The sequence below is a fragment of the Capricornis sumatraensis genome, chromosome 17 (genome assembly GCF_032405125.1).
Source record: "Capricornis sumatraensis isolate serow.1 chromosome 17, serow.2, whole genome shotgun sequence".
Lineage (NCBI taxonomy): Eukaryota > Metazoa > Chordata > Mammalia > Artiodactyla > Bovidae > Capricornis > Capricornis sumatraensis.
Genome location: NC_091085.1, coordinates 51,091,654 through 51,105,013, shown reverse-complemented (window position 1 = coordinate 51,105,013; position 13,360 = coordinate 51,091,654). Strand labels below are relative to the sequence as shown.

Sequence of the window (13,360 nt, the reverse complement as noted above, 5' to 3'; positions counted from 1 at the left end):
AGCCAGATCTTGGAAAGTGAAGTCAAGTGGGCCTTAGAAAGCATCACTACAAAGCAAGCTAGTGGAGGCGATGGAATTCCAATTGAGCTGTTTCAAATCCTGAAAGATGATGCTGTGAAAGTGCTGCACTCAATATGCCAGCAAATTTGGAAAACTCAGCAGTGGCCATAGGACTGGAAAAGGTCAGTTTTCATTCCAATCACAAACAAAGGCAATGCCAAAGAATGCTCAAACAACCGCACAATTGCACTCATCTCACACGCTAGTAAAGTAATGCTCAAAATTCTCCAAGCCAGGCTTCAGCAATACGTGAACTGTGAACTCTCTGACGTTCAAGCTGGTTTTAGAAAAGGTAGAGGAGCCAGAGATCAAATTGCCAACATCTGCTGGATCATCAAAAAAGCAAGAGAGTTCCAGAAAAACATCTATTTCTGCTTTATTGACTATGCCAAAGCCTTTGACTGTGTGGATCACAATAAACTGTGGACAATTCTGAAAGAGATGGGAATACCAGACCACCTGACCTGCCTCTTGAGAAATCTGTATGCAGGTCAGGAAGCAACAGTTAGAACTAGACATGGAACAACAGACTGGTTCCAAATAGGAAAAGGAGTACGTCAAGGCTGTATATTGTCACCCTGCTTATTTAACTTATATGCAGAGTACATCATGAGAAATGCTGGACTGGAAGAAACACAAGCTGGAATCAAGATTGCCGAGAGAAATATCAATAACCTCAGATATGCAGATGACACCACCCTTATGGCAGAAAGTGAAGAGGAGCTAAAAAGTCTCTTGATGAAAGTGAAATAGGAGAGTGAAAAAGTTGGCCTAAAGCTCAACATTCAGAAAACGAAGATCATGGCATCTGGTCCCATCACTTTATGGGAAATAGATGGGGAAACAGTGGAAATGGTGTCAGACTTTATTTTTGGGGGCTCCAAAATCACTGCAGATGGTGACTGCAGCCATGAAATTAAAAGACGCTTACTCCTTGGAAGAAAAGTTATGACCAACCTAGATAGCATATTCAAAAGCAGAGATATTACTTTGCCAACTAAGGTCCGTCTAGTCAAGGCTATGGTTTTTCCTGTGGTCATGTATGGATGTGAGAGTTGGACTGTGAAGAAGGCTGAGCGCCCAAGAATTGATGCTTTTGAACTGTGGTGTTGGAGAAGACTCTTGAGAGTCCCTTGGACTGCAAGGAGATCCAACCAGTCCATTCTGAAGGAGATCAGCCCTGGAATTTCTTTGGAAGGAATGATGCTAAAGCTGAAACTCCAGTCCTTTGGCCACCTCATGCGAAGAGTTGACTCATTGGAAAAGACTCTGATGCTGGGAGGGATTGGGGGCAGGAGGAGAAGGGGACGACCCAGGATGAGATGGCTGGATGGCATCACGGACTCGATGGATGTAAGTCTGAGTGAACTCCAGGAGTAGGTGATGAACAGGGAGGCCTGGCATGCTGCGATTCATGGCGTCGCAAAGAGTCAGACATGAGTGAGCGACTGAACTGAACTGAACTGAACTGATGTCCTCTGCCAGCATTCAGAAGTTGTTTTGTGTAACTTACTCAGTGTTCAAATGTTCTTTTGATGAATTTGTCGGGGAGAAAGTGGTCTCCACATCCTATTCCTCCACCATCTTAGGACCGTCCCCTAACTTGTCAATTTCTACAAATGCCTCTGAACTTAAAGATCAGTCTGGGGAGAATTACTCTCCTACTATATTGAGTTTTTCCATCCTTGGCCATAGTGTATTTCTCCACTTATAATCTGTTTATTATGTGTTTTCTGTGTTCCCGAATGTCTTTCAGCAATGTTTTATACTTTCATTGTATAGATCTTGCTCAATTCATTAAATATACTTAAATATTTAATATTTTTGTATCATTGCAAATAGGATGGTATTTCATTTACAAACCGTTCACTGCTTATACAAATCAATTTTTGTATATTGATCTAGTATCCTGCAACCTTGCCAATTCCCCGTTTTAAAAGTTCCAGTAGATTATTTGTAGATAAGAACTTTCAAAGAAAAAACATTCCATCACTGAAGAGACTGTTTTCCCTATCCTAAAAAGGAATATATATTCTTTGAAGAGACTTTGGAAAGAAAAGTACCAAGAAAAAGAAAAGCAAACACCAATTCTCCCAATATGTAGGTTAACTGTTATTATCTTTTGACAAATCTCCTTAAAGTTTTGAGTGAGATTCATTTCAGTTGTTTGAAGTAATTTATTTTACATATCTGAGCTTACTCTATATTGACAATTATTTATCATGCTTTTTTCATAACATCACAACATTTTTCATGTTATCAAGCTTTCTGTTTGTGAAACTTTAATGTCTATAAATAACAACTTTTCTATTATCCATTTTTAATATTGCAAATTTCACAGTATTATAAGTAATGCTTCAGTGATCATCTACAGACGTACATTCCTTAGGGTGTTAATAATAGTAACATTATTATTATTAATAGCTAAACACATACAGTACTTCCTATGTGCCAGGCACTGTTTCAAGTACTTTACACATTATTTCACTTAATCCAAACAACTACCTTCAGAGGTAGATACCAGCAGTATCTCCACTACACAGTTCAAGAAAACTGAGCCATGGGGAGGCACAGCTGAGGGGCTCCTCTTTTACACCCACAAAGAATCACTGCTTGCAATCAAAACCATTTCTGGTAGGACTACATTAAACACATGAATGGTGTGTAATCACTGAGGAGTTACTCAGCCATAACTGAGGTGCCAGGAGGTTCTCAAAATGTGAGGCCTGGGCCAACTCGGTTCTCCTCAACTGCACCAGGAGGAATGAGCTGTGACCTCTCACTTCTGCAGGTCTCAGGTCTCTCAAATCTAAGGAGCATTTCTAGATTTGTCCTGGGAGAGAAAGCAAGGGTGTTGTCCTGTTGTTCTCAATAGTATATCATTCAGCAATCATTGAGCATCTACCATATGTACCAATATGTATCATTTGCTAGAAAATGGCAAATGATGGTCAGCCCCTTCTCCCACCCCAGCCCCCTACACACACACACACACACACACACACACACACACACGAGCCAGAATGAAACAGAATTAAAACAGATTCTCTATCTAAATCTGTTTTGGGTCATGGACTTAACAGAAAATATGAAGACTAGGATCCTCTCCCTTGAAGGGAAAACCTCTGTATAAAAGAGATTGCTTTTGCACACAAGATTAAAAGTTGTTTACTGATCCTGATAAATTTATCCAAACACCCACTGAGGGTGAGTGATTCCTTGGGTGATAAGTTCTAATGTGGGTAAAAGGGAAGATATGTGTGACTGGAAGGGAAATGGGAACGCAGCCAGTTCTTGCCAGCAACTGAGTCAGTTTAAAGTAAACGACAGAGAGTTTAGTGGGACAATAAAGTAATATTAATAATTGCAGCTAATGTAATAAAGCACTTCATACATGTCAGGCATATTCTGCACTGTTTGTATGTTACTTGTTTACTACTAACCACAATCCCATGAGGTAAATGATGTCATCCCTAATCTGCAGAGAAGGACATCTGTAATTCAGGCACAGAGAGGCCAAGCAGCATGCCCAAGGTTAACCAGCAAGTGATGGACAGAGGTGGGATTTCAACTTGGGAGTCCAGCTCAAATATACACTCTTGACCACTGCTTTCTTCATAAAGATATGAGACTACTTTGGAAGGAGGGTCGCCTTGGGCAGCACTGTTTAAGAGCATACTTGTGCTAGGTATTGCCCACGCACCCGCTCAGGATCAAATGGAGACCCTTTCTAGTGTGCCCAAATTTGCCACTCTTTTAGGTCCCAACATCCAGAGAAGCATTGTGTTTAAGCTCCCAGGAGCCTTTGGCAGCTTGTCCCAAAGGAGTACAACTCTATGACTCCAAACAACTTAGAAGTGATGGGAAAATTTGCTAGCAGGAGGTTCTCAAGCTTCACTAATAGTGGAATAGAGAAACCAATATCCTTTTTTAATATTTAAAAGTATCTTCAAATTGTTACAGTGACACTGGCTAGACTATAAAACTTATTCATAATTCCACTATCTAACAACTCAATTTTGTTCATTTATCCATATACGTGTTTTCAGTTCTTGCCCACATGCAAATATAGCCAACCTGGGTAGTACTGGTAGTAAACTTGTTCTTCCTTCACCATTTTTCATGATAAGATCTTCCCTGCTGCTAGCCAAAGGGTGGTTTATACCAGACACATAAAACTAACTGAACACTACAAAGTGTCCCAGGAGAGAGGGATGATCAAGTGAAAAATGGGATATTAACTCACTGGAATATAATTTTCTATTGTCTGTTACCATAACTACACCCATTTTTTATTCTCCTCAGCAACAGCTTTCATTTGTCTTTTTGAGGTAGCGCTCTCATTTGTTTTGAAGCAAACAAAGCTGGATCACTTATCAACAACTCACTTACCTAATGGTTCCTTCTCAGATTTTAGCATTTAAGGTTTGTCCATGAACGCTCCCCAACCAATTACTTTTGTAGGAATTTGGAAAAAGAAGACAATCTGACGTATTAAGGTGAAATTTTTGTGTTTTTCCCCCTCCAGGGCCAACTTTCTAGTGCACAAAAGTGTAGGAGCAACTTCTCTCCAAAAGGAGCTCTCAAGTGCTAAATAAAGTTATTGCTCTTTGGGAAGTAGTCCATCTTTATGACCTTAATATGCATTTTCCCTAATAAGATTTGTCTGGTATCTAATAACATTAGGGGTATTAACAAGTGCTGTCCCACACTGATTACATGTTAGGAACTGCTCTCCAGTATGAGCTATTTGATACACTATAAGTGGAGAGTTCTGGCTGAAGATGATTCCACACTGATTACATTTATAGGTCTCATCTCCAACATGAACCCTCTGATGCTTAATAAGGTCATTCTTTCTAATGAAGGCTTTCCCACACTGACAACACTCATATGGTTTCTCTCCAGTATGAATTCTCTGGTGCACAATGAGGGCAGAACTCTGGCTGAAGGATTTTCCACAGTCATGACATTCGTATGGCTTCTCCCCAGTATGGGTTCTCTGATGTGAGAAAAGGTGAGAGCTTCGACTGAAGCATTTTCCACAGTCTTTGCACTCAAAGGGTTTCAGCCCAGTGTGAGTTCTGTGATGGACAACAAGGTGAGATCTCTGGCTGTAAGACTTCCCACATTCACTGCATTCATAGGGCCTCACTCTAACATGAGTTCTCTGATGCAGAATGAGATGTGTGCTCTGTCTGAAAGATTTCCCACATTCAGGACATTCATAGGGTTTCTCTCCAGTGTGAGTTCTCTGGTGCCTAATAAGCCTAGAGCTGTGAACAAAAGACTTTCCACACTGACTACATGTGTACAGTTTGTCTCCTGTATGAGTTCTCTGATGGGTAACAAGGTGAGAGAACCAGCTGAAGGATTTTCCACATACTTTACACTCATATGGTTCTTCACCAGTATGAGTCTTTTGATGTCCTATGAGGTGAGAACTTCGGCTGAAAGATTTTCCACATTCCTTACATTCATAAGGTTTTTCTCCAGTGTGAATAAGACGGTGCCTGGTAAGATTAGAGCGCCAGCTGAAGAATTTTCCACATTCCTTACATTCATAGGGTTTTTCTCTATGCACACCCTTTGATATACCAAGGGATGTACCATGAGTAAGAGAATTGTTATCAGGGCATCTGTGTGATTTATCTCTTGCTTGAGTTCTTGCAAATTGAATAAGGCGGATGTTTTGACAGAAAGTTTGACTGGATTCATTACTGTTGCTTGCACAGCTTTCCTGATGGCCACTGAAAACCAAATTGTGTTTCAAACCTTTAGGATTTGAGTCATGTTTACAGAAATACTCTTGCAGTACTAGTTGAGCAGGCAGAAAACAGTTTCCCCGATACTTCCCACTTTCACATACTCTCTCCTGAGGAAGTACTTTCTTTTGGGTGAATGCCACTTGCCTCAGATGTCTCTCCTGGCTGTCCTGGGGCCTGTCCAACTGACCACCACAAGTCCAGACTTCTTCCAGTGACAAATACCAGAGATCACTCTTTGCCATTCTTTCCATTTTAACATCACAGGAGTATTTATCATTAGAAATGCTCTTAGTGGAAGTTGATTTAATTTCAACGGAAGTTTCCAAATCTGAAAGAAATGGAAAAGCTTCTATAACTAAAAGAAGTATTAAGGTCAGAATGGTAGGATGGATGTAGAAAAAAGTATGTTAAGTCCTGTAGTGTTGCTTTCAAATATGGTTTTGTAACTGTGATAGAGAAAAAGGGATAGAAGACTCATTGACAGGAAATGTGATGGGCTATAATATGCATATAAAAGGAGCAAAGAGTAAGAGAAGCCACAGGATTAGCTGTGACATGTGGGATCAAGATATTCAGTGCTGGGGTGGCAGTTTAGGAAAACCACAGAAGGGGCTGCTGCCATTAGCTAATTCAACTAATGATGATATAAGAGCCTAATGGGTCTTCTTGCTGCCAGGCCCTTCTCTGACATGAATTCTTCACATTCCTAAACCATGAACACAGTTCTATGGAAGGAAATGGTTCTTATGTATATCACCAAAGCAGTGTAGAATAATTCCAGGTGTCTGACATGGCGAACCTTTCAGAAAGGCTGTGTGACAGACTGGAAGAGCAACTGCACCTAAGTTACCCAGATATGGCTTCTAACCTAAGCTTTGCCACTACTAGTGGTGAATTTAGACAAAGTGCTAAACTTTTCAAAAATCATATTGCTTATGTGTCATCTAAGGACCTATAAGGTTATCCTAAGTATCATATAAGGTGGAAGTTCATCATCAAAGCAATACAGTTTGTAATGCTCACTGCTGGCATCATTCCCGCCTTCTGCTTTGATTCCTTTGTTCTGAGACATCAAGACTTTATTAAAATTGACAGGACTAACACAGGATATTAACTCAGAACCTGAACCCTAATTCACATTCTCCTGGACTTTTCGCCCTTCTACTTATACACATGCATACTACTGCAAGTTACTTTCCCTGCTTCAGAGCCTGTATTTGTTTCTCAATGCCTTTTGGCTAAAATGTTTGTTTCTGAAATCTAGAAAAAAATCCACAATTTACCCAATATCACCTCTTCCTATGTAAGTGGGGAAATATCTATTCTTACCTGACATACGGGGTGAATTGTGTTCCCCAAAGAAGATATGTTGAAGTCTTAACCCCCAACATTACAGCTTATGACCTTATTTGGAAATAGGATCATTGCAAAAGTAATTAGTTAAGATGAAGTATTACTGGAGTAGGAGGACCCTAATCCCATCTGACTGGAGTCCTTACAAGGAAAGGAGAGGAGACACAAAGACAGACACACAGGGGAGGTGACCATGTGAAGATGGAGGTGATGTGTCTACAAGCCAAAGCGCACCTGGGGCACCAAAGTTAGGAGAGGCAGGAAGGCTCCTCCCCTGAAGCCTCAGAGGGCACACAGCCCTGCCCACACCTGGACTTCAGACCTCTAGAACTGTGAGAAAGTAAATGTGTTGATTTAAGCCACCTGATTTGTGGAACTTAGTTTTGGTTGCCACAGGAAACTAAGACACCTGGCAAAACAATCCCTGTGCCAGGCTCCTAACTGCCTTCTTTGTACAACCCAATCCCCATTCCCAGTCCTAATTTTCATTCACAATTTTGTTAGTCATTTGTTTCTTACCCACTCTGATTTCTTTTTTTAAAAAAATTGTGATTAAAAAAATACATATAACATAAAATGTACCTATGGCTGATTCTTGTTGATGTATGAGAGAAAACCACAAAATTCTGTAAAGCAATTATCCTTCAATTAAAAAAATTTTTTTAAACACACCATCTTAACCATTTTTAAGTACATGATTCAAGTATTAAGTATCTTCACATTGTTGTGCAGTCATCTCCAACAGCTGTTTTTATCTTCTAAAATGGAAGCTCTATACTGTTAAACAATAATACTCCAATCTTCTCTCAACCCAGTGCTCAGCAATTACCAGTATATTTTGTGTCTTTATGATTTTGGCTACTTCAAGTGCCTTATATATGTGGAATGATACACTATTTGTCCTTTTGTGACTGACTTATTTCACCCAGCAGACTGTCCCCAAAGTTCATCCATGTTATAGCAAAGTGCAGTTATTTACTTCCTTTTAAAGGCTTAACAACAGAGTTCATTGGGCTTCCCTGTGGCTCAGTGGTTAAGAATCCACCTGCGAATGCAGGAAATGTGGGTTTGATCCCAGGTCAGGAAGATCTACCTGGAGAAGAAAATGGCAACTCACTCCAGTCTTTTCGCCTCGAAAATCCCATGGACAGAGGAGTCTGGCAGGCTACAGTCCATCAGGTTGCAAAAGAGCTGGACATGACTAGCAATTAAACAACAAACAGCAATAAAGTCCATTACACTTACAAATACCTCTACCTTGATGAGTTTTGACAAGCACATGCCATCTTTTTCCTCTCCTCTACTCCATGCATCCAAATCCCATGGATAAGTTTTTCAAACTACAAATGCCAGCTGGAAAATTCTAAAATGAACACATATGATGAGGGGTGGAGCTGGGTATGGATGGACAAGTCTGAGTAAAGCAACAGAAAAATTAAATGTATTAAAGTCCTAAAAATATTCCACATATTCTGTAACATGGGAGATAACCCACCTGAGTTATCTTCAAAATCTGTAGCAGCCATTAATGAACTCATCTGAGTTTTTAAAGCCATCACCCATAATACTTTTCATTTTAATAATGAAGTTCCTATGGCTTGTAGATTCCCTCAAATTCCAGGTGATTAAGCACATGTATGGAACTTTAGTATTTCTTTGACAATAAATTTTCCACCAAAATGTAAACTGTTGGTTATACAGTTATTTTTGGATACTTGTCAACAGATAGACATCCAGGAAAGCTTGCTAAACTCAACACAGGATTGGAAAAAATACAGACAGGAAAAAATAGGGGAAAAAAAGAAACAGAGAACAGTTTTTCCTGCCATGGCTCCAAAGCAGCTGAGGGATCAAGTACTTTCCAGTGTCTAAGAAACCTTCCCTGAGACAGGTATTTGATACAGTCATCTACAAGGCCCAGTGTAAAAAGGTCTGAAAAAATTTATGACATTTAAACAACTTAAGACATTTATGACCTTTAAGAGTAGAAACAGGACTTCCCTAGTGGCACAGTGGATAAGAATCTGCCTGCCAATGCAGGAGACATGGGTCCAGTTCTGGTCTGGGAGGATGCTAGATGCCACGGGCAACTAAGCCCATGCATCACAACTACTGAAGCCTGTGCGCCCTGAAGCCTATGCTCCACAACAAGAGGAGTCACTGCAATGAGATGGCTGTGAACCACAACTAGAGAATAGCCCCCACTAGCTGCAACTAGTGCCAACAGCAATAAAGACCCAGCACAGCCAAAAATAAATAAATTATTTTTTAAAAAGTATAAACAACATGAAAGCTCAGAAAACCTTAAGGAACCTGTACTTAACAAGTCAAAAGGTTTCACAAAGAATAGGAGGTGAAACTTCTAGCATGACTGAGACTCTGGTTACATCACACGGGAAGCCTGAAATGCAGGGAATGCCTGGTATGTGTGGATGTGTCAGAGGGAAATGGTTGTGGTGGGTTACAGCATGCCTGGACTGCACTGGGCCTGGGGGGCCATGGTGCCCACAAGGGCACAGGGGTCACTGGCACGTGTCCTGGCTTCTCTGCCACATGTGAAATTGACCATAGGCAGCATGATCCAGACCAGAATGGCTGGGCCAAGGAGAAAGATGTCAGGGCACTGAGCTTAGAAACAGAGGTCAGGGAAATGATCAGTCAGTGGGAACAGAGGAGGAGGAAGATGGAGGACTGCCTTCTATTTCTCAGCCCAGAAGGCTGATCTGCTCTACACAGGGAAGTTGGGAAAAGGAATGATGCTAGGAATCCTCATAACAATCTGCAAATTGGAGATGTTAAGATTAAAATGAATAGGAGTAAACTGAAAAAGAACATTAAATAAAGCTAGATGACAGTGAGAAAACAGGTGTTTTTGAGAGCAGCAATTCTGGGAAGGAAAGAGAGTTACGTCAACAAGGACTGTTGACAGTGAGTTGTCTGTAGCTGTCTTCTACCTGGCAGAAAACAAACCCAGAGCAGGAGTGGGCGATGAGGTCCCAGAGCAGAGCTTACACAAAGCAGCAGAATGAAGGCTATGGGAAGGGACACAGGGCAGGGAAAGGACAGTTAAAGATGAGAAGTAATTCTATGATAAACAAGAGGGTGCAGATGCTAGAGCTAGTGGTAAGAATCGAGAAAGCACTATGAACAGGGCTAGAGCCAAGCACATCCACAGAAAGATAATTTTCATGAATGCAAATTGAAGTGTGACAAGACTGAAGAAGGCAGCCGAGCAATGGGGAAACAGAAGGTAAATAAACTCAGTCCTTGTCTTTGAAATATGGAAAACTAGAGACCAGCAATTCCTTCTCTGAGCAGGGGTCTGGTCCTTACCTGGATGGGTCTCTTGGTGAATCTCTCTCTCCACCAGCCACGGCTCCTCCCCCTTCTCCAACCGCAGGATCACATCTGGTTTGGGAAGCTGATGCCCTGTTTACAGTGAAAGATAAAGTACTGGGCAAGGGTTAGGAGCTCTGGGCTAGACACAAAGAAACATCCCAGTTCAAGCCCAACTCCTGACCCTTCAACAGTCCTGTGGGGGCTCTGAAGAATAGACATGGTAGGGCTACAGAGGCAGCAAAATATATACTTCTTAAAATATAAAACATATAATTATATACAAAATATACAATTTCTTAAAATTCAACAAATCAAAACAATTCCCACCCACTGCACAAAGAGAGGTTGGTCTCACCTAAAGACACCAGGTTTCTGTAGTTTTCCAGCATCACATCTTTGTACATGATCTGCTGAGCAGTGTCCAGCAGTTTCCACTCTTCTCTGGTGAAGTTCACAAGTATGTCCTTGAAGGTCACCAGTGTCTACAACATGAAGCAAATGTGAGCCTGATGTGTATCTCTGCTCCCCCACTTTCCCAAATATTAACAGGAAGATTAGGCAGATAGCCCTTGGGTAGGGAAAGAGAATAGAACAGAATTTATTCTAGGAATGAGTAGCATTTATGTCTACTTCGGGTCAACCCCTAAAAGGAATGGTATGCACTGTCTAGAAACCAGCTTCATGTTACACTTTAGGTTAAGAAACTGTCAGAAACACTCTCATTTAAATCAAGTATGTTGTAAACAGCTAAAGCAAGGAGAATCAGTCAATCTACACTTATGTGAAATAATTAGAACCTAATACAAGGCAGGAAAAGAAGGGAAAAACAGTCTTGAATTCAAGTACAACTTAACACTTAAGAAACCAATGTGGCCATGTTTCATGACCTCAAATAATTTCTAAAACATTTTTCTTAAACATTGATAGGCATTAAAAAATGGAGAAGAGCTTATATTTTATGGCAACAAAATAACAGATACAGAAGCAAGGTTTTTATTAGCCACATCAAAAAGAACTGTAGATGACACACAGAAGGAAAAAAACCCATTTGAATGATTGAGTGTTTTTCATCAAAGATCTGTGAAGATAAAAAGATAGTGGAATAGTGGGCTTTTGTAATGTTGAAAGAAATGAACTGTCATGCAAGAATTTCAATGCTAGGTGAAAGTATCTTTCAGGAATGATGAAAAATACATTCTCAAATAAAGTTAAACAGGATTTGTTACCAGCAGACCAGCTCTAAAGGTATGCTAAAGGGAATTCTTCAGGCAAGGAAAATAATACAAGAGAGAAATTTTACATCTAAGGAATGACAGATAAGAAAGACAGAGAGCAAATATTTGGGGACTTCCCTGACAGTCCAGTGATTAAGACCCTGGGCTTACAATGCATGGGGTGTGGGTTCCATCCCTGGTCAGGGATCTAAGATCCCACATGCCATGTGGAGTGGCCAAATTAAAAAAAAAAAAGTAAATATCTGGATAAATACTGTAGATTATTTTTCTTAAATCCTTCAAAATATGTAGGACAGCCCAAAGCAAAGGCTATGTTCTCTGGTAGGGTTTTCAATACACATGAAACATGAGGGGGTGATCTAGGGGAGAAGCTGAGAGAGGCTGAAGGAGGGTTCCCCACCCAGTCACTCTGTCCCCAGAGGATCCACCCTCCCCCAGGCTCTCCCTGTCTTCATTTTAGTTACTCCTGGATAATTACACAACTTATCCCCAAGCTCCTCCAAACAGGCAGTCCCCAGGCAGGAACTAACAAGCCAGCCACACATCCAAGACCACCAGGGACTAGAGAATCCCTCAAAAAGGCACCAGTATCCCCAGTTCTGTCATTATCTTTGAGGGAGAAAGCTTGCTGTGTGCTCAGTTCCTCACTGTGGACAAAGAGCATCTCATTAGAATCCTTGATAATCCACACATTTCTGTCCAAGCTGTGTTGCTTTGATATGAAAGGAAATAAAACAACTATAAATAAAGCAAACAAAATAGTGCCAGTCTGCAGGGGGAGGTGACTGACATATGGATCCCTTAAGAACCTTTAACCAAAAATGGATTCCCAGTTGGAAAACAAAAAAGAATGAAGGCAGCCCAACTTACGTGGGACCGGACAGTTAGCAACTCAGCCTCCATGCCCTCCTTGTTCCTGACAGAACTTCCTGAGAAGCAGGAGATATCGAGCAAGTGAAGCTGTGGGAAAGGAAGAAACTTGAGGAGAGGTGCTGTGATCAGGGGCTTGTTAATCATGAGCCTAGAATCCCTCAGACCAGCTGCATGTACCTACACACCCACACAGAAGACGTCAGACTATTCCAGAAATACATGTACAGTGATCAAAATCCCCAGGAGTAGGAAGAAAAGAGCTCCAAAGACTGCCTCCACTCCACAATCTCTAGATTTCTGTGTTAAATTTTATTTGGAATTGAATGGTTCTAATACTATATTGAATCCTTTCTCTTGTTTAAAAAATCTCTTTTATTATTCAAGTATAGCTGATTTTCTACTTTGTGGTAGTTCCAGATGTATAGCAAAGTGACTTAGTTATACACACACACATACATTCTTTTTCAGATTTGTTTCCCTTATAGGTTAAAAAGAAATCATACTATAGTTGATTCAAATCATATGTCTGTGTCTGGTTTATTTTGCTCAGTATAATATTTTTATTAACTACAAATTGGCACTTGTCATCTACCTCTATAATGATTAAGTCATATGCTGCTGCACCTGCTAACCTTCAACATTCCCTGAAAGGAGTTCAGGGTGGAAAGCAGAAACGAGGTATTCTGTGCTCGGTGGGGGCAAAAACTGACAGGATACATCTTCAGTTAGATA

General features: G+C 40.7%; 1 protein-coding gene across 1 annotated transcript; it reads right to left on the bottom strand.

Annotated features, from left to right (window-relative positions):
- Positions 1–4,696: 4,696 nt before the first annotated feature.
- ZNF10 (zinc finger protein 10) lies at positions 4,697–12,772 on the bottom strand. Its single transcript, XM_068989608.1, has 4 exons — positions 12,626–12,772; positions 10,876–11,002; positions 10,515–10,610; positions 4,697–6,156 (listed from the first exon to the last, which is right to left on the bottom strand). The coding sequence occupies exons 1-4, from the start codon at positions 12,770–12,772 to the stop codon at positions 4,697–4,699; spliced, it is 1,830 nt and encodes a 609-aa protein (XP_068845709.1).
- Positions 12,773–13,360: the final 588 nt, after the last annotated feature.

Bases quoted from the DNA above. Each gene is read 5' to 3' on its own strand.
- ZNF10 (XM_068989608.1), bottom strand. From the start codon at position 12,772: ATGATTAACAAGCCCCTGATCACAGCACCTCTCCTCAAGTTTCTTCCT. The intron at 11,003-12,625 runs GTAAGTTGGGCT...TTCATGTTGTAG, and splicing joins TGCTAACTGTCCGGTCCCAC to ACACTGGTGACCTTCAAGGA. The intron at 6,157-10,514 runs GTAAGGACCAGA...CATTTCTTTCAG, and splicing joins TCACCAAGAGACCCATCCAG to ATTTGGAAACTTCCGTTGAA.